Below are 25,762 nucleotides of genomic sequence, written 5' to 3'. Positions count from 1 at the left end.
AACACAAATATTTGGAGATAGAGGGGAGCTCTATTAAACACCTTTATCCGCTTTGTTTGGCACCACATCGTACAGGTTTGTCTGTGTTTGTCCGGTTCATGTTTGTTGGCTGCCGTTGGATCCATGGCTGTTTCTCTTCTCTGGTATTTTAAGTACCTACCCACAGGAAGCTTCCTGACGTTGCCATTGTAGATGCAGCAACATTTAAGCAAGCATAAAACTGTTTGCGGCACTGAGGAGTTTAGCTAAGTGAACTATTTGAGTGGGTCAGTGAGTTGGAGAGGTGTTAAACTACAGAGATATCGGTTGGACCCCCCCGCCCTACACACACAAACTCTCTCACACACACACACACACACATCTGTGGACCAGATTCCTTGTACTGATTGGAATGCTGCGTGTCCTAAGCCAAACCTCTACATTTCTCTCACACACAGCCTACACACAGCCCCCCCCCCCCACACACACACACACACACAGGAAAGGAAGACGCAACCAAGTTAAAGTCATAAAACTATATTTATAAATAAAAAGACATTGATAAAAGTAGTGTGAAACACATGATAAGAAAGGTTTCCCCCCATGACACACCATCATACAACAGAGGCTTTCTGGCTGGTCTTGAGACTGAATGCTCACGTTTTAGTGTTAATAAAAATGCAAGTCTTGGTGACCCACTAGATCTAAAACAAAAGCAGGCAGAATAAAGATGGCCGCCAGGCTCTCCTCTCAGTCGATCTACACAAACGTCTCATCTTCTCAGTTTTTTTTATCAAAAGTCAAACATTTAAAAGTCTGTAGAAAGGTAAAGGCTAACAGAAATGCTTTCTCATACTGTTTTAGGGGGTGGAGGGCATAGTCTGTAGTTAGAGGTAACAGTGAGGAGAGGAGGGAGAGGATTGGGGGAGGGTGAAGGGAGGAGAGGACTGGGAGGATGGGAGGAGGGAGAGGTTTCTCCCCCGTGTGTCTGTGCAAGGTTGGGGGAAGGCAGACCGCTGTAGAGAGACAAGGAGCGGAAAACGAAAAGCAGAACATGAACGATAAAGCATCCTGCAGTAAAGGCTGAGTCACCCCTGTCTCCCTTCCTGTGCACACACAAACATGTCCCCCTCCTAAGCAGGAAACGCAGGAAGGCGCTTTGGTTCCCCCTGGGGGCTTCTTCACTGAAGAAAGTATGGCCGCTAGACCCAGCCGTGTCTCCATGGAGACGCTCTAACAGGAAATGGTGTGGACCTCATCCAAGGCCGTAGTCCTGGTCGTTACCTCGGCCCTGGAAGGCGCCCGTGTCCCCGTGTGCCCGCCAGCCTCACAGCCAACAGGTGACCCACACAGGAGACAAGGATGACGAGCCGGGATGGAGCAAGGAGTGATTTCTAGAAGCCTCCGTCCTTCTCAGCGCTAAACAATAACAAACACAGACCCATCACATGACCCCTGTCACATGACATCCACGAAGAACTCCCCAGGGTTACCCACAGCCATTCGCAGAGACTGGCGCGAGCCGGAGAGTTCCGGGGGCGTGGAGGCCATCTCACGGCCGGGGGGGGCCCCAGGGGGGGTGGAGGCCAGGGGCCCCAGGTGGGGGGGCAGGCCGGGGGGCCCGTACACCAGGCCCCCGTGAGGGTGGCCGCTGCGGTGGCTATAGGAACTGCGGACGCTGCGCTCGCTGGCAGCACGCTGGCTCCTCACTTCTGATTCGCTGCCGCTGCCACCTGACTTGGAGCCCCCGGCTCCGCCCCTTCCTTCTGTCTTACTGCAGTTGGAGCCACTGCTTTCTGTCATGGGGGGGAGGGAGAGGGAGAGGTCAGTTTCTTGATGTACAGGTCTAAAAGGTCCCTGGAAGTTAACCCTAACTTGAACCCCAACCAAAACCCTGCCCCCAGACTCACCCTCACTGTGCTGGCTGCCGGCGCTGCCCTGGCCACGCCCCCCAGCAGGGTAGCCTAGGTCCTGGGGGGGGCTGTAGGGGTGGGGGGCAGGGAACTGGTAGGGCAGGGCCAGGGGCCAGGGGGCTGCCCCGGGGTGGGGCAGGGGGGGCAGGGTGTCCTGGTCAGACGCCCCCCCGCTGGAACCGTCGTGGTCGTGGAGGGAGAGGTGTGTCATGTCTGGGGAGCAGATAGGAAGGTCAGCACAGCTTCACCTGGGACTCCAACATCCTGCACTGCTCAGTGTTCTACACAGTTCCATAACCTTCCCTGCAGAACTCCCCATTTCTAGAACCTTCCCTGCAGAACTCCCCAGTTCTAGAACCTAAGCCTGGAGCGTTTGGAGCGTGTGGCACGTGTGGAGCGTGTAGCGTGTGGAGCGTGTGGAGCGTGTAGCGTGTGGAGCATGTGGAGCGTGTGGAGCATGTGGAGCGTGTGTAGCATGTAGCATGTGGAGCGTGTAGCAGCAGATCAGGGTTGGTCCTTACTGCCACAGAGGTCTCCGAACACGTAGTAGCACTGCTCTGAGAAGGTGATCTTGTTGACGGTGTGGCGGATGAAGCCGGCCTTCAGCAGGTTGCTGGCATACTTCCTGGCCTCGCGCCGGTCGGAGAAGCCCTCCACATGGTGGAACAGCCAGTCTACCACGTCTGAGCCTGCCCACACACATGATTTTATCCCTGACCAAACATCCAAGTGCCAACTGAGGGAATGTGAGAAAAACAGGAAGTGATGCGCACCTATGAAGGCGTTGGCGATGGTGATCTTCAGCCACATCCTGTCTCTCACCTCCAGCCCAGACTCAGGGGACGCCATCGCCTTGGCAACCGTTGCCATGTCGCTGTGGATCGACAGGTGGAAGTCGTCAAATCCTGACAGGGTGAGAGGAGCAGGAGGAGGAGTCAGAACTGGTCAGACAAGATGAAAGACAAGCATCTGGAACCATGATCACATGACGCAGCTGTGCCAGGTCAGGGGAGGTATGATCACATGATGCAGCTGTGACAGGTCAGGGGAGGTGACGGAGTGACTCACGCTCGGTCTCGGGGAGGGAGCTGCTGACGGAGGAGGAGGTGGAGGTGACGGTGCTCATAGAGGGGCTGAGGCCGTAGGAGGGGAACACCCCCGTCATGGCGGCCGTGTGGGACACCCAGGCTGCAGGGTCGATGGGCCGGATCGGCTCACCTGGAGGAGGACGGGGGACAGGGTTACAAGAGAGCGTGGGTGTGTGTGTGAGAGTGTGTGTGTATATGAAAGAGTGTTTGTACGTGTATGAGGGTGTGTGTCTATGTGAGTGTGTGTATATGAGAGAGTGTTTGTACGTGTATGAGAGTGTGTGTGTGTGTACATGATTGTGTGTGTAATACTCACTCCTGGGTAAGGCAAAGCAGCTTCGAGGGTTGGGGTCCCAACACTTAGCTACGGTCAGAGTAATGGGTCTGTGGAACACAAACACACACACACACGCTTAACACAGAGAACACAGAAAATACAGAGATCTGATGTGTCTGTCTGGGTATAGATGTTTGTGTAATGCTGTGAATGTGTGTGTGCGTGTGAGAGAGTGTGTGTGTGTGTCACCCTGGTTTGTGGACGATGTCTCTCAGCACTCTGACAGCATCATCGTTGCTCATGTTCTCAAAGTTGATGTCGTTCACCTGAGAACAAAAGTGTGTTTAGATCTCTCTCAAACACACACCCACACACACACACACCTCAGGTGTGTCTCACCTGCAGCAGCATGTCTCCAGGCTCGATGCGTCCGTCAGCTGCCACGGCCCCGCCCTTCATGATGGAGCCGATGTAGATGCCCCCGTCCCCCCTCTCGTTGCTCTGGCCCACGATGCTGATGCCCAGGAAGTTGTACTTCTCTGGCAGCAGGAAACAGGAAGTGCATTACACACGTGCTGCTGTGTTGTTCTACATTTGAACTAGGTGTCAAGATTTAGATCAGGTATGGGTTTCAGTCAGGCAGACAGGTCTTACCCATGTTGAGGGTGACGGTGATTATGTTGAGGGACATGGTGGAGTCTGTGATGCTGCTGAACGACGAGGACTGAGGAGAGACAACCACACTGGAACACCAAGCACCTGAGGGTGTGTGTGTAAGACTGTGTGTGTGTGCATGTGTGTGTGTGTGTTTAAGACTGAGGGTGTGTGTGTACGTGTGTGTGTACGTGTGTGCATGTGTGTAAGACTGAGGGTGTGTGTGTACGACTGTGTGTGTGTGTGTGTGTGTGTGTAAGACTGAGTGTGTGTGCCTCACCCTCTCCATGTTGGATGTTTTAGGTTTCCGTCGTCGACGGCGATGGCGTCTCATGAGGCGAGAGGAGCTCTGCTCAGTGGAGCTGCTGAACCTGGGGGTCAGAGGTCACAGTTACTGAACCTGGGGGTCAGAGGTCATGAACTTCAATGGAGTTCATAAAGAGAATGTGAACAGCCTGTGTTAGGGGTCATATAAAGGTCATGTGGAGGAGGTATAAGGATGGTGTGAGGGTCAGACCGGCTGGTGGCGTCGTCGTCCTCAGAGTCGAAGCAGCTGGTGGAGTCCAGCTCGCTGCTCATGAACGACGAGCAGCTGTCAAAGCTGCCCAGCTCCGGGCCTCGCACGCCACGAGGGAACCCATTCATCCTCTCACCTGCAGGGGGAGGGAGACAGGAGAGGGGGAGGGAGGGGAGAGGGGAGAAGAGGTTTATAGAGGTCTAGGCAGTGTGTGTTGAGGTGGAAGCTGAAGAGGTCTGGGTAGTGTGTGTTGAGGTGGAGGCTGAAGAGGTCTGGGTAGTGTGTGTTGAGGTGGAGGCTGAAGAGGTCTGGGCAGTGTTAGGGTTAGAGGTCAGACCGTGCTGGCTGCTGTGTTTGCGTCGGGGCCTCTCCCTCCTCTGAGACACCAGGGAGCCGCTCTCCATGTTGCTGTCCAGGGAGTCCTGACCCACGGCTGCCTTCCCACTGAATTACAGAGAGGGGGAGGAGAGAGGAGGAGGGGGGAGGAGGGAGAGGGGGAGGAGGAAAAAGAGGGATGGACAGAGGAGGGGAGTTGGGGGAGAGAGAGAAGCTGGTGTGAGAGGTGATTGTTCATCAGCTGTATACACATGTTACCATGGTAACATGGTTGTTAAAGAGAGCGGAGAGGCACACACACACAGCAGGGGATACTGACTGGTAGGAAGGCGGTCTGGAGTCCCCGATGCCCCCCGTCCTCTCCAGGGGCGGGGCTGCCTCTGATAGGCTGTCAGCCACTGAGCCTCCGTCTGAGTGGGCGCCGTCCCCCGACACCAGCTGTCAATCAAACATACAACCAATCACACAATTATCAAATACATTTACCATCTACATAATTATCAATGAGCCTGTCACAAAGAGCTGAGTTATCAAGAGGCACACTGACACTCACTATACACACACAACCCTGAGAACCCTGTGATATTTTTGTCAAACCAATATGGAGGAGGGAGGGAGGCTGTGCAGAGAACCAGATGTCTCAAGCTTGGAGACACTAGAATTATTGCTCTGGGCCTGTGAGTGTCCGTGTGTGTGTGCCTGTGTGTGTGTGTTAACATCAGTGTGTGATAATGCTATTAGGAAGCAGACGCCTCCTTGTCTGAGACAAGATCCGACAGATGGTGAGCTCTGCAGTACCCCAGGACACACACACACACACACTGTAGTACCCCTACACTGTACTGTAGTAGGAAACGCACACACACACAAACACACACACCATGTCCCGGGTCACACACACATCCCTAATGAACAGGCACATGGAGCAAACACACACACTAAACAACCCTAAGCTTAGCAAACAATCAATTAAACTATCAGACAGTCTTCCTCCTCCTGTCACAGATACATGAATATAGGTACCCACATGCGCGCGTGTGTGTGTGTGTGTGTGTGTGTGTTCTGGGCTCACCCATGACACAACACGTCCATTAAAGCAGGGTAGTTTGGCGTTGTCATCGGATATTTCTTCTTTCACCACCCTGAAAGAGAGAAACAGAGAGAGAGAGAGAGAGAGAGAGAGAGAGAGAGAGAGAGAGAGAGAGAGAGAGAGAGAGAGAGAGAGAGATGAATAGAGGGGTGAGACGTCTCTTATGATTCATGTGTTCACCAGCATATAAATCATCTCTCTCTCACACACACACACACACACACACACACTTACCGATACACCCACCTCACTACAAAACCTCACACCCATCTCTTCACAACCTCACACACACACACTCCCTTACACTGAAATCTAGCCTGGCTGGAAGAGGTGGTGCAGATGCTACACTGCCTGTTTGATAAAGACCCAACAATGTCTGACCTTAGCAGGCTAGGTGATTAAGCACAGTCCAACCTCTCCTGCCAAACAGGCTCAGGCTCTCTGTCTCTCTGTCTCTCTCTCTCTCTCTCAACTCTATCCTCCAGGCGGAGTTTTGTCTTCCTCGCGCCAGCAGAGGAGTGAGTGATCGGCCCTCTACGCCAAGATAACGCCGTCTTGTCAGCTGCAAAGTTTCAGCGAAAGGCGCCCCACCCTTGCCCCCCCCCCCCCCCCCCCCCAAACACACACACACACCGCGAACACTCACTGTGTCTATTTAGTCCACATGTAGCGAGTCGATGCTAATAGGTCTGAATATGAGACCACGGGGCACTTTAGGAAACAGGCCAAGTTCCGTATAAACTCCTGAGAACACAAAGGCACGGGCTCGTAAAGCTGCCACCGTGATAGACGGAGCATTCCTCCGAGTTGGCCTGCATTCCTCACGGCTCCGCTCCAGGGCTCGCTGGCTAACAGCTCCTGTAGCAGCGGGGGCTCGCGGAGTGGCCCACTTCAACACCTGACGCTCGCAAGCAGCCGATGATACTATTCTGGTCAGATGGTCTAGCTACTGCACAATACATTCCGTAATTCTAAATAGTTATCAGTCTATAACCAACCAAACAAACATAATGCACATGAAATTGTTTTCCGATGTTCCGCTGATTAATAAAACATTCGTTTAAGATACGAGGAGCCTTTTTTGAGCTAATCTTAGCCAGTTACGCAGTGGCAGTGTAAACAAACGTGTCAGTAATGAGACCAATGGCGCTAGCAGCGGGCTAGCCTAGCTCGCCAACGTAGCACAATCTGGACAAAGGAATTGGCTGTCTATTCACAAATAATAGTTCACGTACTAACTTGTTTTCCATCGTGAAATGTTGTCGAGCTAATGTCAGACAGCTAGCAGAAGACATTACGGAGAAATCGTTTACCCAAAGTCATCATCCATCGATTTGAAGAAAAACTTGTAGTTTGGTTTCTTGAGGACATTTTTGAAGTCGGCGAGAGTGACGCGGTCCGCAGGCACGGATAGTTTCACAAGGTACGGCGTTTCCTGATCGTCAAGGTGGTAGATAATCTTGGTCTCCCCCATCGTGGGCTTGTGCTGGGGCAAGGGAGACAGGGGGGCATCAAGCCGCGACCGGGCAGCCTCCCTTTCGGGTCCTGGTTCCCCGTTGTGCTGCTGTGAGTCGCCCGGCTCTAGTAGCTGGCGAGCAAAATAGCTAGCTAGCTGTGTGGCTAACAAGGCTAGCTCGACAGTCTGTGCTACGGCTGCTCAAAAGTAGCTTCGCTTTTTACTCCAGTTTAGATTTAGACTACCGACGGTCGAACCTGCACGTTTATGACTTAAACTGAAAGACACTGATAACGTGTTTTAATTGTCTCATTGTGCTTTAAAATCTCGAAAAAAGCAGAATTTAGGCACTCTTGGTGTCCTCTCTGGCAGCAGCTCCCAGCGACTTTTGTTGAACACACGAAGCTCCCTGTCCTCAGAATCCGACGTCATCAGACTGTAGTTCGCCCCCTAGCGCAGGGGAGGTAGCTTAGTAACCACCTGATAATGAGATGAAGTTCACAAAAATGAAAATAGGCCTATTATCTGAAACAGTTCAAACATACGTTCGTTTCCCAGGTAGCACGTTTGTAACTCTAAGCCTGGTCTTGATTCTGCTGAATCTGTGCAGTTATTTTTGATTATTTGGTGGTCCAAGCTCTTTTTGCTCAGAGTATAAATACTGCCCACCCGCGCCATGGCAGCTAGCTTTTCGGTGGTGTAACGGTGTTTAGAGAGGTGGTTTTTGTGTAGTACACGAGTCAGAGGCACCGTGTTTCGGTCCCCTGCAAGAGAGTGAGGAAGCGACACTGAGACGCCATGACACAACTACACCCGTCACCCTGCACTTCATACAGAACTATAAAACATTTACATTACATTTAGTCATTTAGCAGACGTAATTACAGGGACATTCCCCCGAGGCAAGTACATTTAGTCATTTAGCAGACGCTCTTATCCAGAGCGACTTACAGTAAGTACAGGGACATTCCCCCGAGGCAAGTAGGGTGAAGTGCCTTGCCCAAGGACACAACATCAGTTGGCATGACCGGGAATCGAACTGGCAACCTTCGGATTACTAGTCCGACTCCCTCACCGCTCAGCCACCTGACTCCATGCCCCTCCAAGTAGGGTGAAGTGCCTTGCCCAAGGACACAATGTCATTGGCCAGAATCGGACCGGCAACCTACTGATTAATAGCCCGATTCCCTAACCGCTCAGCCATCTGACAACCAGAACACCACAAATAAACATAACCACTCGCGACAAGTCTTACACACAATTATGCATTTTTATTTGACATATCAGATGAAAGGTTATCTGAACACATGGAAATAAAATATATATAGCAGAATGCACAAGCTGTTAGTGAAGGCCAGGTCCTGATTAAAGTACAAAAATATGCAAGAGTCAGCAGCAGACAACTTAGCACTGTTTCCTCTTAAGGAAATTATCATCATCATCATCATCATCATCATCATCTACCACCTTAGGAGTGACAGGACACACTGGAAAACAAATACAAAAAAGGGAGGAGGGGATTGGTCTCTTTAAATAGAATGGAAGATCCTGATTGGCCGTGGGGCTCATCAGTCGTCGAGGAAGTCGTCGTCCAAGTTGACATCTGAGGTGTCGACGTCCTCCAGATCCATGTTGTCCAGGTCATCATCCAAGTCCTCCTGCTCCTCCAGAACCTGGGGAGGGGGAGGAGAGGGAGGGGGAGAGGGATATAGCAAGTACAGTAGAAAGCCAAGGATTAGAAGTGCAATTTATCTACCTATGAAGCCATGTTAGCCTGCCTTTAAAGCTATACCTATATCATACTGTATACCGATAACATATACCTATATCATACTGTATACCGATAACATAGCCTATAGCATACTGTACTGCTACCTGTAAACCTAAATCATCTACCTCTACACCTGGTCATGGAGGGGGGGGGGGGGTCACCTTGTCCTTCTGTGTGTCTGATGTGCCAGGGCTCTCTTCCTCCTCTTCCTCCTCCTCTTCTTCCTCCTCCTCTTCTTCCTCCTTCTTTTGGGTGGGGGCAGGGTCAGAGGGAGGAGTTACTGCAGTCGCCACAGGAGCAGTCACTGTCGACAACATGGATGCCATAATTCCTGCAGCCAGGCTGGGCTCCTCAGTGGTCACCTCCTGTGGGGGGGGGGGGGGGGGGGGAGAGAGTTAAACTAAAAAAGCTAAGCAGTTATTTTAGCTGCCACCTGTGTGTGTGTGTGAGGACAGACTGACCAGTGGTGGGGGGGTGGGCAGGACTCCTGTGGGCTCATAACCCTTGGCCTCCTCCAGGATATTCCTGTCTTCATTAGGCTGCCAAGGAGTAAACACAGGGGGGTCAGGGTTGAGGTCAGGGAAAGAGAGACGTGAAGAAGAGGAAAGAGAGAGAGGGAATGGAGAGAAAAGAGGGAAGAAAGTTTGCACAGGAGAGAAACAGCTACATTACCAATCCCCCCTCCCCCCCTCCTCCTCCCCCCTCCCTCACCGTGACCAGGGGGTAGTCTGTAGCTGGCTGGGCTTGCCCCAGGCAGGTCTCCCTGAGGAAGCTCTCGGCCAGGAAGGCCTCTCGCAGGCCGGGGAACAGGTTCTCGTACTCGGTGGGGTCGGCCAGGGACTCGGCCGCCCGCTGGTTGACCCTGCCCAGCCCCTCTCTCCACAGCTGCACCACACGGGACACCTGGCTGGGCAGGTAGGTGCGCGCCAGGAAGGCCGCCTCCGGCAGACGGTTGGTAGAGATCAGGAGCTCCAGACATTCGTCCAGTCTAGGTAGATGGATTTTATTGTCATTAATTGAAACTACGATTTTTTTTTCGAAAAGCAATTTCCAAGAATGGCATTCAACACACAATAGCAAAACATAAATAGTGGGGGGGTAGTGTTCTATGATGTTCTAGAAGATGAAGGAGATATAGGAGGTGTTTACTGATAGCCTACCAGAAATACGATTTTTCACAGCCCCATTCACACCAGGCACGGCATAAAATTGCCGTATGGAAATTGAACGCAAAACGTTTTTTAAAAATGTTGTTTGTGTGCACAAATATTTTTGAAAATATTTTTTGGAAAAAAAGAAGAAAGAATATTTGAAAGGTTGAAAAAAAAGTGAGAGGCTGCAGTAGTGAGAGGCTGCAGTAGTGAGAGGCTGCAGTAGTGAGAGGCTGCAGAACTGAAAGGCTGCAGGACTGAGAGGCGGCAGTAGTGAGAGGCTGCAGTACTGAGAGGCTGCAGTAGTGAGAGGCTGCAGGACTGAGAGCGTTACCGTCTGTGCTTCAGAATTATACATTGATATACAGTTTAGGGCAAACCGCCCAGCCCTAGTGTAGACAGCTAGAAGGTGTAGAGAGATAGGAGGTAGGAGGTGTAGAGAGCTAGGAGGTGTAGAGGGCTAGGAGGTGTAGAGAGCTAGGAAGTAGGAGGTGTAGAGAGTGGACAGATCCAGGAGACAAGGACGTTTGGGGTACTTCCTGTACTCACTTGCCCTGCAGGAAGTAGGTCATGAAGGCCACGTTGTTCTTGCCGTCCCTGCGGGCGCCCTGGGCCAGCTTGTTCACCATGGCAGCGTTCCCTGAGGCCGTGGCCAGCAGCAGCAGCCCTCCGTAGTCCTGCGCCTGGTGCAGACACTCCTGAGCCAGGCTGAACTGACTCCTGCTGATTGCCAGCTCTGCCAACTGCTTCCACTTCTGCTCTGACTGGAACACACACACAGGTAAGTCATTGCCAGTTGGTATGATGCGTGTGTATGTGAGAGTGTGTGTATGAGTGTGTGTCTCACCTCTGCCTCCACAGCTAGCTGGTATGCGATCTTCAGATCCCCCAGCTGAAGCGCCAGTTCAAACCTGTGCTCCGGGTCGGTAGATACAGCCAGGGCCTGCTGTCTGAAGCCCTGCACACACACACACACACACACACATTAGATACAGCCAGGGCCTGCTGTCTGAAGCCCTGCACACACACACACACATTAGATACAGCCAGGGCCTGCTGTCTGAAGCCCTGCACACACACACACACATTAGATACAGCCAGGGCCTGCTGTCTGAAGCCCTGCACACACACACACACACACACACACACATTAGATACAGCCAGGGCCTGCTGTCTGAAGCCCTGCACACACACACACACACACACACACATTAGATACAGCCAGGGCCTGCTGTCTGAAGCCCTGCACACACACACACACACACACACACACATTAGATACAGCCAGGGCCTGCTGTCTGAAGCCCTGCACACACACACACACATTAGATACAGCCAGGGCCTGCTGTCTGAAGCCCTGCACACACACACACACATTAGATACAGCCAGGGCCTGCTGTCTGAAGCCCTGCACACACACACACACACACACACACACACACACACACATTAGATACAGCCAGGGCCTGCTGTCTGAAGCCCTGCACACACACACACACACACATTAGATACAGCCAGGGCCTGCTGTCTGAAGCCCTGCACACACACACACATTAGATACAGCCAGGGCCTGCTGTCTGAAGCCCTGCACACACACACACACACACATTAGATACAGCCAGGGCCTGCTGTCTGAAGCCCTGCACACACACACACACACACACATTAGATACAGCCAGGGCCTGCTGTCTGAAGCCCTGCACACACACACACACACATTAGATACAGCCAGGGCCTGCTGTCTGAAGCCCTGCACACACACACACACACATTAGATACAGCCAGGGCCTGCTGTCTGAAGCCCTGCACACACACACACACACATTAGATACAGCCAGGGCCTGCTGTCTGAAGCCCTGCACACACACACACATTAGATACAGCCAGGGCCTGCTGTCTGAAGCCCTGCACACACACACACATTAGATACAGCCAGGGCCTGCTGTCTGAAGCCCTGCACACACACACACACACACACACACACACACATTAGATACAGCCAGGGCCTGCTGTCTGAAGCCCTGCACACACACACACATTAGATACAGCCAGGGCCTGCTGTCTGAAGCCCTGCACACACACACACACACACACATTAGATACAGCCAGGGCCTGCTGTCTGAAGCCCTGCACACACACACACACACATTAGATACAGCCAGGGCCTGCTGTCTGAAGCCCTGCACACACACACACACACACACACACACACATTAGATACAGCCAGGGCCTGCTGTCTGAAGCCCTGCACACACACACACACACATTAGATACAGCCAGGGCCTGCTGTCTGAAGCCCTGCACACACACACACACACACATTAGATACAGCCAGGGCCTGCTGTCTGAAGCCCTGCACACACACACACACACACATTAGATACAGCCAGGGCCTGCTGTCTGAAGCCCTGCACACACACACACACACACACATTAGATACAGCCAGGGCCTGCTGTCTGAAGCCCTGCACACACACACACACACACACACATTAGATACAGCCAGGGCCTGCTGTCTGAAGCCCTGCACACACACACACACACACACACATTAGATACAGCCAGGGCCTGCTGTCTGAAGCCCTGCACACACACACACACACACATTAGATACAGCCAGGGCCTGCTGTCTGAAGCCCTGCACACACACACACACACACACATTAGATACAGCCAGGGCCTGCTGTCTGAAGCCCTGCACACACACACACACACATTAGATACAGCCAGGGCCTGCTGTCTGAAGCCCTGCACACACACACACACACATTAGATACAGCCAGGGCCTGCTGTCTGAAGCCCTGCACACACACACACACACACATTAGATACAGCCAGGCCTGCTGTCTGAAGCCCTGCACACACACACACACACACACACACATTAGATACAGCCAGGGCCTGCTGTCTGAAGCCCTGCACACACACACACACACACACACATTAGATACAGCCAGGGCCTGCTGTCTGAAGCCCTGCACACACACACACACACATTAGATACAGCCAGGGCCTGCTGTCTGAAGCCCTGCACACACACACACACACACACACACACATTAGATACAGCCAGGGCCTGCTGTCTGAAGCCCTGCACACACACACACACACATTAGATACAGCCAGGGCCTGCTGTCTGAAGCCCTGCACACACACACACACACACACACACATTAGATACAGCCAGGGCCTGCTGTCTGAAGCCCTGCACACACACACACACATTAGATACAGCCAGGGCCTGCTGTCTGAAGCCCTGCACACACACACACACACACACACACATTAGATACAGCCAGGGCCTGCTGTCTGAAGCCCTGCACACACACACACACACACACACATTAGATACAGCCAGGGCCTGCTGTCTGAAGCCCTGCACACACACACACACATTAGATACAGCCAGGGCCTGCTGTCTGAAGCCCTGCACACACACACACATTAGATACAGCCAGGGCCTGCTGTCTGAAGCCCTGCACACACACACACACACACACATTAGATACAGCCAGGGCCTGCTGTCTGAAGCCCTGCACACACACACACACACACACACATTAGATACAGCCAGGGCCTGCTGTCTGAAGCCCTGCACACACACACACATTAGATACAGCCAGGGCCTGCTGTCTGAAGCCCTGCACACACACACATTAGATACAGCCAGGGCCTGCTGTCTGAAGCCCTGCACACACACACACACACACACATTAGATACAGCCAGGGCCTGCTGTCTGAAGCCCTGCACACACACACACACATTAGATACAGCCAGGGCCTGCTGTCTGAAGCCCTGCACACACACACACACACACACACATTAGATACAGCCAGGGCCTGCTGTCTGAAGCCCTGCACACACACACACACACACACACATTAGATACAGCCAGGGCCTGCTGTCTGAAGCCCTGCACACACACACACACACACACACACATTAGATACAGCCAGGGCCTGCTGTCTGAAGCCCTGCACACACACACACACACACATTAGATACAGCCAGGGCCTGCTGTCTGAAGCCCTGCACACACACACACACACACATTAGATACAGCCAGGGCCTGCTGTCTGAAGCCCTGCACACACACACACACACACACACACACACACATTAGATACAGCCAGGGCCTGCTGTCTGAAGCCCTGCACACACACACACACACACACACATTAGATACAGCCAGGGCCTGCTGTCTGAAGCCCTGCACACACACACACACATTAGATACAGCCAGGGCCTGCTGTCTGAAGCCCTGCACACACACACACACACACACATTAGATACAGCCAGGGCCTGCTGTCTGAAGCCCTGCACACACACACACACACACACACACACATTAGATACAGCCAGGGCCTGCTGTCTGAAGCCCTGCACACACACACACATTAGATACAGCCAGGGCCTGCTGTCTGAAGCCCTGCACACACACACACACACATTAGATACAGCCAGGGCCTGCTGTCTGAAGCCCTGCACACACACACACAGTCAGTAACAACAGGCCAACAGTGTTCTGTCAATCTTCTGACCCTAACAGGAAGTGGAGGGCTGTATTACCTGTTTCTCCAGGAAGTGTGCAACCCTGGTCCTCTGCTCCTTGGGGATGGTGGGCAGCACCTTGTCGGCCATGCTGAAGTCCCTCCTCATGACAGCCGTCTGGTACTCCAGCACCGACACCAGCAGGGAGAAACTCACCATGCTCAGCTCCTTGTCCCCCAGGTACAGACGGTCGTCCTTAGGGATGTACCCCAGCAGGTACATGGTCCTGGGACACACACACAGCAGTTCAGAGGGGGGTTGAGGTGTGTTATGTAGGTGTGTGTGTGCAGGTGTGTAGGTAGATGTGGGTGTGTGTGTGTAAGTGTGTGTGTGTGTGTCTCTACCTGTCCAGGTGTGCTATGGTGACGATCTCTCCTCCTACAAAGTAGTTGAGTCTGTTGACAGAGCTGGTGTAGATAAAACAGTCTCCCACCCAGATCCCTGTCTTCACCACCTCCTGGATCTCCCCTTGGACCTGCACACACACACAGTTTACAGCAGGGGAACACATACATCTACTTAAAAGTAACATTCCCACACACCCCTCCCCTCTCCTCACCTCGAAGGCATCCTCTATACCGTCCTCTGTGACCCCCTGGTTGGTCTCCTGGCAGGAGGCCACCTTGTCGGCCATGTAGCGCAGGATGAAGAAGGAGTCCTCGGTAGCGATGCACACCAGCTCCCCCGAGTCTGACCAGAAGATCTGGAGAGAAACACCAGGATCAGATACCTCTGACACTCTGTCTGCCTCTCTCCCTTCTCTCCCTCCTGCTCCTCCCTCCTCACCCCTGCCTCACCATTCCTCCCTCCCGCCCAGCCTCCCCTCCCCCCTCCCTCACATGTTTGGGCTGGATCTCGATGCGTCTGATGAGCTCAGTGTTCTCCCAGTCGTAGAAGGCCAGCCCGTTCACCGACCGGACACCCAGCAGGAACCCTCCGTAGATCCCTGCTCACACACACCACAGACATTATTTTTGGTAAAAATGCTATGTGTGCGATCTCTCCTCTGTAATGACAGTCACCTTCTGCTCCGAAGTCAGGCTTGAAGGACTTCTTCTCCTTGAAGTTCTTAAACAGCTTCACCACACTGCTGCTCTCCCTGATGGCGTACCTGCACACACATTAACACCCACACATTAACACCCACACATTAACACCCACACATTAACACCCACACATTAACACCCACACATTAACACCCACACATTAACACCCACACATTAACACCCACACATTAACACCCACACATTAACACCCACACATTAACACCCACACATTAACACCCACACATTAACACCCACACATTAACACCCACACATTAACACCCACACATTAACACTACAGGATCATAGAAGAGGCCTGTCTGTGTTTAGGTGTGCGAGAGTGAGAGAGAGAGAGGGCGTACTCTGAAGAGTCGTGCGCCCAGACAAACTCCTGTGCTGATCCGAAGCTCTTGTTCCTCAGGGCCATGGCCGTGTAGATGATGTACTCCCCGTCTCCACACACCACCACAAACCTGGCAACCCACAAAAATGTTACACACAAACCTGGCAACCCACAAGGCTGAGATAGAGAGTGAGAGAGAGTCTGACCTGCCGTTGGGGTTGTGCTGGATGGTCTGGGGGTAGATCTCACAGCTGCCCATGTCCTTGACGGCCAGGGGGAGGCGCTCTCCGTCCCGGATCTCAGCCTCTCCCAGGGCCTTCAGGTTGGCCTGCTGCACCTCTGAGTGCCGCGCCCACAGGATCTTCCCACTGCAGTCCATGGACATGGCTGGCTCCTCCCGGCCCAACTGGGGGGGAACACAGCCTCTACATCAACCTCAGCCAAACGCTCGAACCACGTAGCCAAACGCTCGAACCACGGAGCCAAACGCTCGAACCACGGAGCCAAACGCTCGAACCACGGAGCCAAACGCTCGAACCACGTAGCCAAACGCTCGAACCACGTAGCCAAACGCTCGAACCACGTAGCCAAACGCTCGAACCACGGAGCCAAACGCTCTAACCACGTAGCCAAACGCTCTAACCACGTAGCCAAACGCTCGAACCACGGAGCCAAACGCTCTAACCACGTAGCCAAACGCTCTAACCACGTAGCCAAACGCTCTAACCACGTAGCCAAACGCTCTAACCACGTAGCCAAACGCTCGAACCACGTAGCCAAACGCTCTAACCACGTAGCCAAACGCTCGAACCACGGAGCCAAACGCTCTAACCACGTAGCCAAACGCTCTAACCACGTAGCCAAACGCTCTAACCACGTAGCCAAACGCTCTAACCACGTAGCCAAACGCTCTAACCACGTAGCCAAACGCTCTAACCACGGAGCTAAGCCTGTCCCTCCGAGGGTACAGACACTGTTTCTCTTTTACTCTCCCCCACCTTGACGATGATGCTGCCCTCGTCGTATCCCAGGGCAACGTTGTTGGAGCCCCGCAGGCCGCAGACACACCAGACCCGCTCCATGCCGTAGTTCAGGGTGCTCTCCAGGCGGTAGGTGCTGGAGTGCCAGATACGCACCGTACCTGGGGGGGGAGAGGATGAGGAGGGGTGTGCATGTGGCTAGAGGATGAGGAGGGGTGTGCATGTGGCTAGGTGTGTGTGTATATACAGTATTTGTGTGTGTGTGTGTATGTGTGTGTGTGTATATGTGTGTGTGTGCTCACCGTCCTCTGAGCCGGTGATGATGATTGGCAGCTCAGGGTGGAAGCTGACGCAGGAGACGTTCTGGGCGTGGCCCTCCAGGGTCTGAACACACGTCTTGTTCTGCACACAGGAGACAGGTTAACACACACACACGCAGGTTGGTTTTTCTATCCTAGTGGGGCACGTTCTTTAACCCTAAAACCCAGTGAAAAAAACAGGCCGTGCGAAAGAGCCCCACAAGGTTACGTTTTCCATGTTTCATTATACTTGCATTACAGGACATTTTTGTCTCCACAAGGGTAGTTAAACAACACCACACACACACTGACCTGGTAGTCCCAGATCTTGACCATGCGGTCGTCTGCTCCAGAGATCAGGTAGGGCTTGTCTCCTCCGCTGTAGTAGTCGATGCAGTTCACCCCCTTCTCATGACCCTCCAGGGTGAAGTTAGGAGAGGACGAGCCCAGCTGCCACACCTGTAGAGGAGAGCTCGTCACATCTGTCTGTACATGACCTCACCTTGATGGTGGTGTGTGTGTGACCCTACCTTGATGGTGGTAGTGTGTGTGACCCTACCTTGATGGTGGTGTGTGTGTGACCCTACCTTGATGGTGGTAGTGTGTGTGACCCTACCTTGATGGTGGTAGTGTGTGTGACCCTACCTTGATGGTGCGGTCCAGGGAGGCGCTGGCAAACTGGTTGTTGTCTTTAGGGTTGATGACGATCTGCATGACGTAGTGTGTGTGACCCTCGAACACCTGGCTGCAGCTCCACTTCTTCTCCCAGTCCCACAGCTTGATCAGCATGTCGTCTGGAGACTCACACACACGGTTAAGATGAGTGGGGTTTAGGTAAGGCTGGGTGGGGGTTGGTAGGGGAAGCGAGGGGTAGGTAAGGGGGTATACGGCCTACCGCTGCTGGTGAGGATGTAGGGCTGGGTGGGGTGCACGGCGATGCAGCGGATGTAGTCAGAATGGGCCTCAAACATGTGCACACGCTCCAGGGTGTTATAGTTGAACACCCGGATCTGCATGTCATCCTGGAACACAGCCGGAGAACAACACTCTGTTACACACACACACACGCACAGCTGGAGAGAAGGCTGATCTTGACTACATGGATGAGGACCAGGGATGAGAGAGGATGAGGACAGTGTTACTCACCGCTCCAGTGATGACCCAGTTCTTCCTCGCGACGAACTTGGAGGCCCTGACAGGGAGATCACACACCTCGAATGTCTTCACAAGAGTCTGCAGGAGGGACAGCCAAGATGGTTTGTTTTTACAAGCCATGTCACAGATCAGCTGCTATAATCAACCTAAACTCTTAACTATCAATACACCCAACGATTACACTGAATGACATTCCAAATCTAATAGAATACTAACAGATAACCTAAAATGAACAAGCGTGTTTGTGTTTACTCCGTGCATACCTGTGATTCGTGGTTCCACACGCACACGCTGCCGTTGTACAGACTAGCCAGCATCCACGGCTCGGTGGGGTGAAGGTCCACGCTCTTCACCCGGTCCGAGCGTGCTGTCAGCTTCCGCTTGATGTCCAGCCTGAGAGGCTAGTAGATATAAGATCCCAGGTTAATTTAATGACAGCATTTACAAATATTCATTAGAAATACACTGTATCATACCTATTTGGCTGGTTAACTTTCGTTGCTATTTCTGGCGTGTCAGATGTTGTCTAACTACTAGAATGATCAGATCAGATGATGCGATGGCATCCTCCGTTAGCTTCTATAGCTAGCTGGCTAATGTTGGTTAGCTACGTGTCATTTCTTTACCGTGAACAACACTGGCTGTGCTATCTAGCTCGCTAACTTACTTAGTTAGCAAACATCACACTTGTAGTTAACGTAACTACCATTTACTGGGCTTTAAACATGTACATGCATTATAGCTAACTAGCTAACTAAGCTGTCTCACTGGCTAACCGGATTCACCGCAGTAGCTGTAAGCACAACACAACAGGCCTAGCTAGCACTAGCTAGTGTACAAGGGCCAAGTTACGGATGGTAGACTAGCTAGCCAACTTCGCTTTGCATCCAGACGCAGTTAGCAGTGTTTATATCTCAATTCATGACCAATAAACATTTAAATCATGAATTCGTCTTTGCGTGTAAACGTTAACTATGATTACCATGTTTACTCCCCGGTTTGTGTCTTTTTGGATAAATGATTGGATGAATCTTCCAGTCTGTGTCCGGGAGCCGTACTTGCGATCTCAGAGGACGGAGTGACGTGGAACTTCCTGAAACACAGTAGGCTACGCTTTGGGAGGGGAGTGATGACGCGACGCTGCGAGGTTAGTTGGGGTCGTGGCAAAGTTTTTCTCAGGCCAGCGAGAACGAAGACCTCCATACATTTTACATTTAGCGAATTACAGCTAAATGCTAGAACATATTCATGAATATGTTAAGTCTAGGATAAGTTACTTTGATTTGAAAAGCACTTAAGTTGCCGTAAGTGTCCAATTCTTATCTCGCCCACAATTAGCATTTTTGTCTTGCCGAATGAAATATTTAAAGATAATTAGCAGGTCTATGGACTGTAACATGGGGTCATGTGATCTGGGCAAACTGCACCTAAAAGTCTTACAGTACCTGGTAACAGAACCTGCCACCTCCGACGTCTCAAGCGAGACTACCAGCTACGCCAACAAAAACAGTTTGCACGTTTCACGTTTTCGTGGAGGAATTATATCATGGAGTGCAACATCTGTAGCATAATATAACATTGAAGGCAATTTGTTTCGGTCATGAGTATTCCGTTTGGCCTGGTCATGACTGATGCCAAGATAGGGAACGTAGAGCTACGTACAGAAAAACAGGCTACAGTAACTTAATCAAAATACATCCATGAATATAATACAGTAGCCTGTGTGACACATTTACATTTAGTCATTTAGCAGATGCTCTTATCCAGAGCGACTTACAGTACTTAGTTAGTACAGGGACATTCCCCCGAGGCAAGTAGGGTGAAGTGCCTTGCCCAAGGACACAATGTCATTTTGGCACAGCTGGGAATCGAACTAGCAACCTTCTGATTACTAACCCGATTCCCTAACCGCTCAGCCAGCCGCTCAGCCACCTGATTCCCTGTACTCCCTGTACAACTGACCCTGACACAACACAGGCAATGACAACGTTTTATTTATTTATTTGACAAACAAACCTTTACTGATGTTGAAACTCACACGGTAAACACATAGACTGTATATTATAGATTATGTCAATGGACAAACATGACGAGCACGTGAATAGGGTTAGCGAGCGAGGTGACACATGCACACGAGAACGAAAACATTTGTGTGCTCCTGTCCGTTACTCCTTCCGCTTGAACACCTGTCTGCAGATTTTGTCCTCGCACGTGAGCTCCTGCGCAGTCAGGGTTAGATTAGGGTCAGGGTTAGATTAGAGTCAGAGTTAGATTAGAGTCAGGGTCACTGGGCCTGGGTTAAGTTATAGCTATGTTGAGGTCAGGTTATGTTTAGGACACTTTAAGCTTAGGCATTATCCAGGCAGGGCTGGGTTCTCTCCACCAGGTGATGTACTTTCTGCACAAATCAACAGTCACTCACACAACTTTTTAAATAAATTATAACATTAATTATAGACCTAATTATGCAGTCATTCAACATCTTAGTGAAAATGTAAACATTTTAACATATAAATTAATCTTGGCCAAGAACGCCAAATCAAATCTTCATAGTGACCTTTCCCCCATCAAGTACATCTCACCCTTAACCAGGGCTCCTATATTACACATTTTTATGGATTCATCAGACACTTCTATCCAAAGTGAGAGTACATACTGCATCACTGCAGTCCACCCACCATGTGGAGATGGTCGCCCTGGATCCACAGCTTCCAGCCCCGGTTAGACTTCTCCCCTCGCTGGGTGCACACCAGAACCTCTCCCTCCCACCTCACCAGTGTCTGGAGGGGCAACATGAGGGGGGTAACATGAAGAGGATAACATGAGGGGGGGTAACATGAGGGGGGTAACATGAGGGGGGGTAACATGAGGGGGGTAACATGGGGGGGGTAACATGAGGGGGGGTAACATGGGGGGGGTAACATGAGGGGGGGTAACATGAGGGGGGTAACATGGGGGGGTAACATGAGGGGTGTAACATGGGGTGGAGGAGGGAGAGAAGGAGGAGGAGTCTAATAAAACCAGGATGATTGGCAGCTCACATCTCTGCCAGTCCCACCTTCAGCACCCTGTTGTCCAGCCCCCTGGTGTGTTCCTCAAACTCCTCCCCAACAACAAAGTCCACCTCGTAGTTCCTGAAGGTGCTGAGTGTCTTGGTCTGGAAGCGGTCTCCGTCCTGCACCAGTACCTTGGTCTGGGACAGGTGCACCGCTATCTTCCTGGTGGCAAAGTCTATGTCTCCACATAGACACAGAACAATATTAACACAACGGTCAATGTCACAGAACAATCTTAAAATATCAACATTTGACAAACTGAACAGAAGAAATAAAAAAGCCCAAACCTCAAGAAATAAAAACATTTATCTCCTCAACTTTCTGGTAGCAAAGTTCATTTCTCAACAGAGAAACTGAATAATATTAAAATATCAATATTTGCGGAACAGAACAAAAATGTGTCAGAGTCCAACAGCAGAGATGATCTCTTGTCATCTACCCATCATGGTACAAAACATAATATATTTTAGTTATTTAAAAAACCAAACACATTCTTAGCCCCAACATCCTTGTTATAGAGTCTATTTCTCCACAGACAAATTGAGCAATATATTGGAATATCCATATCTGTGAAACGGTCTCTACTGTTTTGGGGGGTAATAAAATAAAAACATGCTTCACCTTAATCATGTAGTGAAAGACGGTCACAACAACCAACAGTACTTGAACAGCACCTAACTGTATCTTCAACATCAAATAATATTAAATATTGACTTTCTTTAGTTAACTTTGAGACTTTCCAGTTTGCCTTTTAGTCTATTAAGAATTTTAATAAGAATGAAATGAATACAAATAATAAGAATACAATTATTCATAAGAATTTGTCAGAAGATAATCAGGAAACTCTTACTCAGGGCTTTCAAGTAATCTTCAAAGTTCTCGTTGGTCTCCAGTTCCCACTTGCCGTTGAAATCTACAGGCATTTGGGTCTGGGTGGTGTGTGTGAGGTGGTGGGTGAGGTTGTGCCTGGGTGTACGTGTACTTGAACCGTGTGACCGTGTTCAGTTGTGTTCTGGGTTCATGTGTTAAGCAATCTGCAGATTGGAGAGAGATTTTAACAAACACCTCAACATAAAAATGAGTAGTTTGGACGCAGTGGTACTAGCAAAGTGTGTCTTTGAGACAGAGGGGACGGGGGAAGGGAGGGGGGGAGGGAGGGGGGGGGGAGGGAGGGAGGGGGGAGGGAAGGGGGGGAGGGGCTCCTTTTCCTCCCTGACCTCTAGTGACTCACCGAAGGATCAGAGAAGGCTCATTCAGACACACCACACACACACCACACAGATGCCACACACACATACACACCCTACACAAAGTAAGGCTCTCAAACTAATGTATATCTGTATAAAATGTGTTGTCTATGTATAAATACTATATATCCTATGTTATGATATATCGTTATATATATAATTCTATTGATAAGATTCAGATTGGATGGTAACAGTGGATGACATTCGACCTATTTGGATGGTGGTTGTATTTATTCATCTACTACACAAACTGTACTGGACTTTGAGCTCACAGGCAGAGACAGACAAGCAGAACCCAACATCTCTGCTATCAGGAGGTCACACAGTCAATGTGCCTCATCAAATAAAAGACACAACTAGAGACTCAGTTTCTAACATGTTTAAGCATGTGTCAATATCAGAAAACTCAAACATCCCTAAGTCTTCATAAACTTTAAATATTTGGTTCATGTATCAGAGTGTCTTCCCAGAGCAGATGCAGGTGGTGCTTCTAGAAAGTGTAGCAGGTGGTGCTTCTAGAAGGTGTAGCAGGTGGTGCTTCTAGAAGGTGTAGCAGGTGGTGCTTCTAGAAGGTGTAGCAGGTGGTGCTTCTAGAAGGTGTAGCAGGTGGTGCTTCTAGAAGGTGTAGCAGGTGGTGCTTCTAGAAGGTGTAGCAGGTGGTGCTTCTAGAAGGTGTAGCAGGAGGACAGCTGGCAGCTCCACCAGGATTGGGATGGGACACAATGACATCACAGGTAATCTCCCCACCCTTGGAGATCATCTGATTCTGTGACAGGTGTTCTGGAACCACGTGGGATAGGACTCCAGATTACTGCTCCTCCCTGCCCTACAAAACCCTGCTCTACTCTGCTGGACTCTCCCAGGAGGGCTGACTGTCTGAGATGTCCGTCCCTGATATGAGTGGGTACTGGACGATGACCACCAATGAGAACTTTGATGCGTACATGGATGCACTGGGTGAGCGTCTGTGTGTAGTGTGTGTGCTGTGTGTGTGTGTGTGTGTGTGAGAGAGAGTTGTGTGTGTGTGGTGTGGATGTGTGTGGTTCAGCTTCTTTAAAATGCCACTATAGTTTGTCTGTATTTTAGAAACACGCCACTTTTTATGTGAACGTGCTGATAGTTGATAAGTGGATAACCACCTTCATGATACTGAAGCATCCTGGGCGTATTGAACTTTCGTAGTAAAAGGCTCTGATGTAATGGCTGTGTACTGGAATAAACTTAGTTAGTTAGCAATAGTAGATACATACTGTCATGTTCCATAATTATATCTTCATTTGGTACTTTTATCCAAAGCTACAAATGGGGTCTCTCAAACCTGCAACCTCTTGATCTGCAGTCAGATGCTCTAACCGCTAAGCTGTTGCATGGTTCCTCATGTTACAGACGTAAACATCGTGATCAGGAAGATCGCCAGCTACCTCAGCCTGGACAAGGAGATCCTTCAGAACGGGACACACTTTCTCATCCGGACCATCTCCACCTTCAGGAGCTACGACATGGACTTCCTGGTAGGGGAGGAGTTTCAGGAGGACCTGACTGGAGTGGACGACAGAATCTGCATGGTGAGAGTACACACATTCACACACACACACACAGGAACATGCACACACACACACACACACAGGAACATGCACACACACACAGGAACATGTTCATACACACACACAGGAACACACACACATGCGCACACACTCACATGCAGGCACACGGTCCTGCCGGCGTGCAGCAAGGTGTTTATTGTGTTATTCTGCACTATCAGGCTAACTCAGGGGAGAATCCTCTAAGAGGATCTGCTGGTTTCTAATCTGGGACGATAATTTGATTAAACGTGTGTGTGTACGTGTGTTTGTTACTGTATTAGGATCGTAGTTCTGTAGTCCAAGCATCACCACTCCTGTCAGAATCTGCTTGATCTCCCTCTCCAACCCCTCTCTCCCCCTCTCCTCTCCTCTCCCTCTCTCCTCTCCCCCTCTCCTCCCCCTCTCTTCCCCTCTCTCCCCTGTCCTCTCCCCCTCTCTCCCCCTCTCCTCTCCTCTCCCTCTCTCCCTCTCTCAGACCACAGTCTGCTGGGAGCAGGACAGGCTGGTGTGTGTCCAGAAGGGGGAGAAGGAGGGGAGAGGCTGGACACAGTGGGTGGAGGGAGACCAGCTGCATTTGGTGAGATACACAAACACACACACGTCCTGGCACCCACACACACACACACTGGCACACACATGCCCTGCCACCCATACACACACCACTCACACACGCCCTGCCACCCATACACACACACACACCACACACACATGCCCTGCCACCCATACACACACACACTGGCACACACTAATTCCCAAACACACAGAGATGCCTCTGACCTGGGATGGTGCCAGGACTGGCCTGATCCTTGGCTTACCCCCAACACACACACACATACCACACACACACATACCACACACTTCCTATCCTCCCCCCTGACTTCCTCTCCCCCGCTTGTCTCAGGAGCTGTGTGTGGGTGATGTGGTCTGCAAGCAGGTCTTCAACAAGCAGGAGGACAAACCCAGCCAACCCTGATGTTGCCATGGGAACCACACTGACCCAGGATGGAAATAAAACTTACAAACATGAAACTAAAACTTCACTACAGTTTTTTATATATTGTATATTATATATATATATATTTTATTTGTGGCAAATTGACATTGTGATATGACGTGCCAAAGGGCTTTGTGGTCGGTTTGGTAAAGGAGACCAGAACGGCTGGATTGTGTTTTCGTAAACGTCCTGTTTAACAGAAGACGGTAGCTCACTGTTTCACACATTGAAACTGTGGTTCGAATCCCTGGCCGAGGGTGCTGTACTCCACCTGGTT

The 25,762-nt window shown here is 51.0% G+C and overlaps 4 protein-coding genes across 5 annotated transcripts; 1 reads left to right on the top strand and 3 right to left on the bottom strand.

Moving 5' to 3' along the window:
- Window positions 1–500: 500 nt before the first annotated feature.
- LOC136959169 (segment polarity protein dishevelled homolog DVL-3-like) lies at window positions 501–7,684 on the bottom strand. Of its 2 annotated transcripts, XM_067253429.1 has the most exons (15): window positions 7,168–7,684; window positions 5,837–5,906; window positions 5,084–5,202; window positions 4,766–4,872; window positions 4,429–4,564; window positions 4,192–4,282; window positions 3,912–3,981; window positions 3,657–3,796; window positions 3,507–3,583; window positions 3,297–3,364; window positions 2,961–3,110; window positions 2,666–2,797; window positions 2,414–2,581; window positions 1,890–2,105; window positions 501–1,775 (listed from the first exon to the last, which is right to left on the bottom strand). In XM_067253429.1, the coding sequence occupies exons 1-15, from the start codon at window positions 7,326–7,328 to the stop codon at window positions 1,438–1,440; spliced, it is 2,043 nt and encodes a 680-aa protein (XP_067109530.1). In that variant the 5' UTR covers window positions 7,329–7,684; the 3' UTR covers window positions 501–1,437. The 2 variants fall into 2 exon arrangements, with proteins under 2 accessions (XP_067109530.1, XP_067109529.1); XM_067253428.1 differs by having other exon boundaries at window positions 3,912–4,282.
- An 872-nt stretch (window positions 7,685–8,556) lies between these two features.
- copb2 (COPI coat complex subunit beta 2) lies at window positions 8,557–19,684 on the bottom strand. The gene is made up of 21 exons (XM_067253481.1): window positions 19,588–19,684; window positions 18,869–19,006; window positions 18,597–18,683; window positions 18,346–18,472; window positions 18,096–18,244; window positions 17,763–17,909; window positions 17,454–17,553; window positions 17,170–17,312; window positions 16,378–16,577; window positions 16,191–16,301; window positions 15,808–15,896; window positions 15,625–15,731; window positions 15,345–15,488; window positions 15,130–15,260; window positions 14,804–15,011; window positions 11,080–11,190; window positions 10,782–10,996; window positions 9,793–10,069; window positions 9,543–9,620; window positions 9,243–9,446; window positions 8,557–8,983 (listed from the first exon to the last, which is right to left on the bottom strand). The coding sequence occupies exons 1-21, from the start codon at window positions 19,588–19,590 to the stop codon at window positions 8,879–8,881; spliced, it is 2,874 nt and encodes a 957-aa protein (XP_067109582.1). The 5' UTR covers window positions 19,591–19,684; the 3' UTR covers window positions 8,557–8,878.
- A 955-nt stretch (window positions 19,685–20,639) lies between these two features.
- On the bottom strand, window positions 20,640–22,607 carry LOC136958546 (retinol-binding protein 2-like). Its single transcript, XM_067252531.1, has 4 exons — window positions 22,512–22,607; window positions 21,664–21,842; window positions 21,284–21,385; window positions 20,640–20,824 (listed from the first exon to the last, which is right to left on the bottom strand). Exons 1-4 carry the CDS (start codon window positions 22,582–22,584, stop codon window positions 20,771–20,773), a joined length of 408 nt encoding a protein of 135 aa, XP_067108632.1. The 5' UTR covers window positions 22,585–22,607; the 3' UTR covers window positions 20,640–20,770.
- Window positions 22,608–23,789: 1,182 nt separating this feature from the next.
- Window positions 23,790–25,487, top strand: LOC136958544 (retinol-binding protein 1-like). Its single transcript, XM_067252529.1, has 4 exons — window positions 23,790–23,865; window positions 24,295–24,473; window positions 24,967–25,068; window positions 25,393–25,487. Exons 1-4 carry the CDS (start codon window positions 23,790–23,792, stop codon window positions 25,462–25,464), a joined length of 429 nt encoding a protein of 142 aa, XP_067108630.1. The 3' UTR covers window positions 25,465–25,487.
- Window positions 25,488–25,762: the final 275 nt, after the last annotated feature.

The sequence above is a fragment of the Osmerus mordax genome, chromosome 16, assembly GCF_038355195.1.
Source record: "Osmerus mordax isolate fOsmMor3 chromosome 16, fOsmMor3.pri, whole genome shotgun sequence".
Classification (NCBI taxonomy): domain Eukaryota; kingdom Metazoa; phylum Chordata; class Actinopteri; order Osmeriformes; family Osmeridae; genus Osmerus; species Osmerus mordax.
Note: the sequence above shows the minus strand (reverse complement) of the source record. Positions and strands in the feature narration are given on the sequence as shown.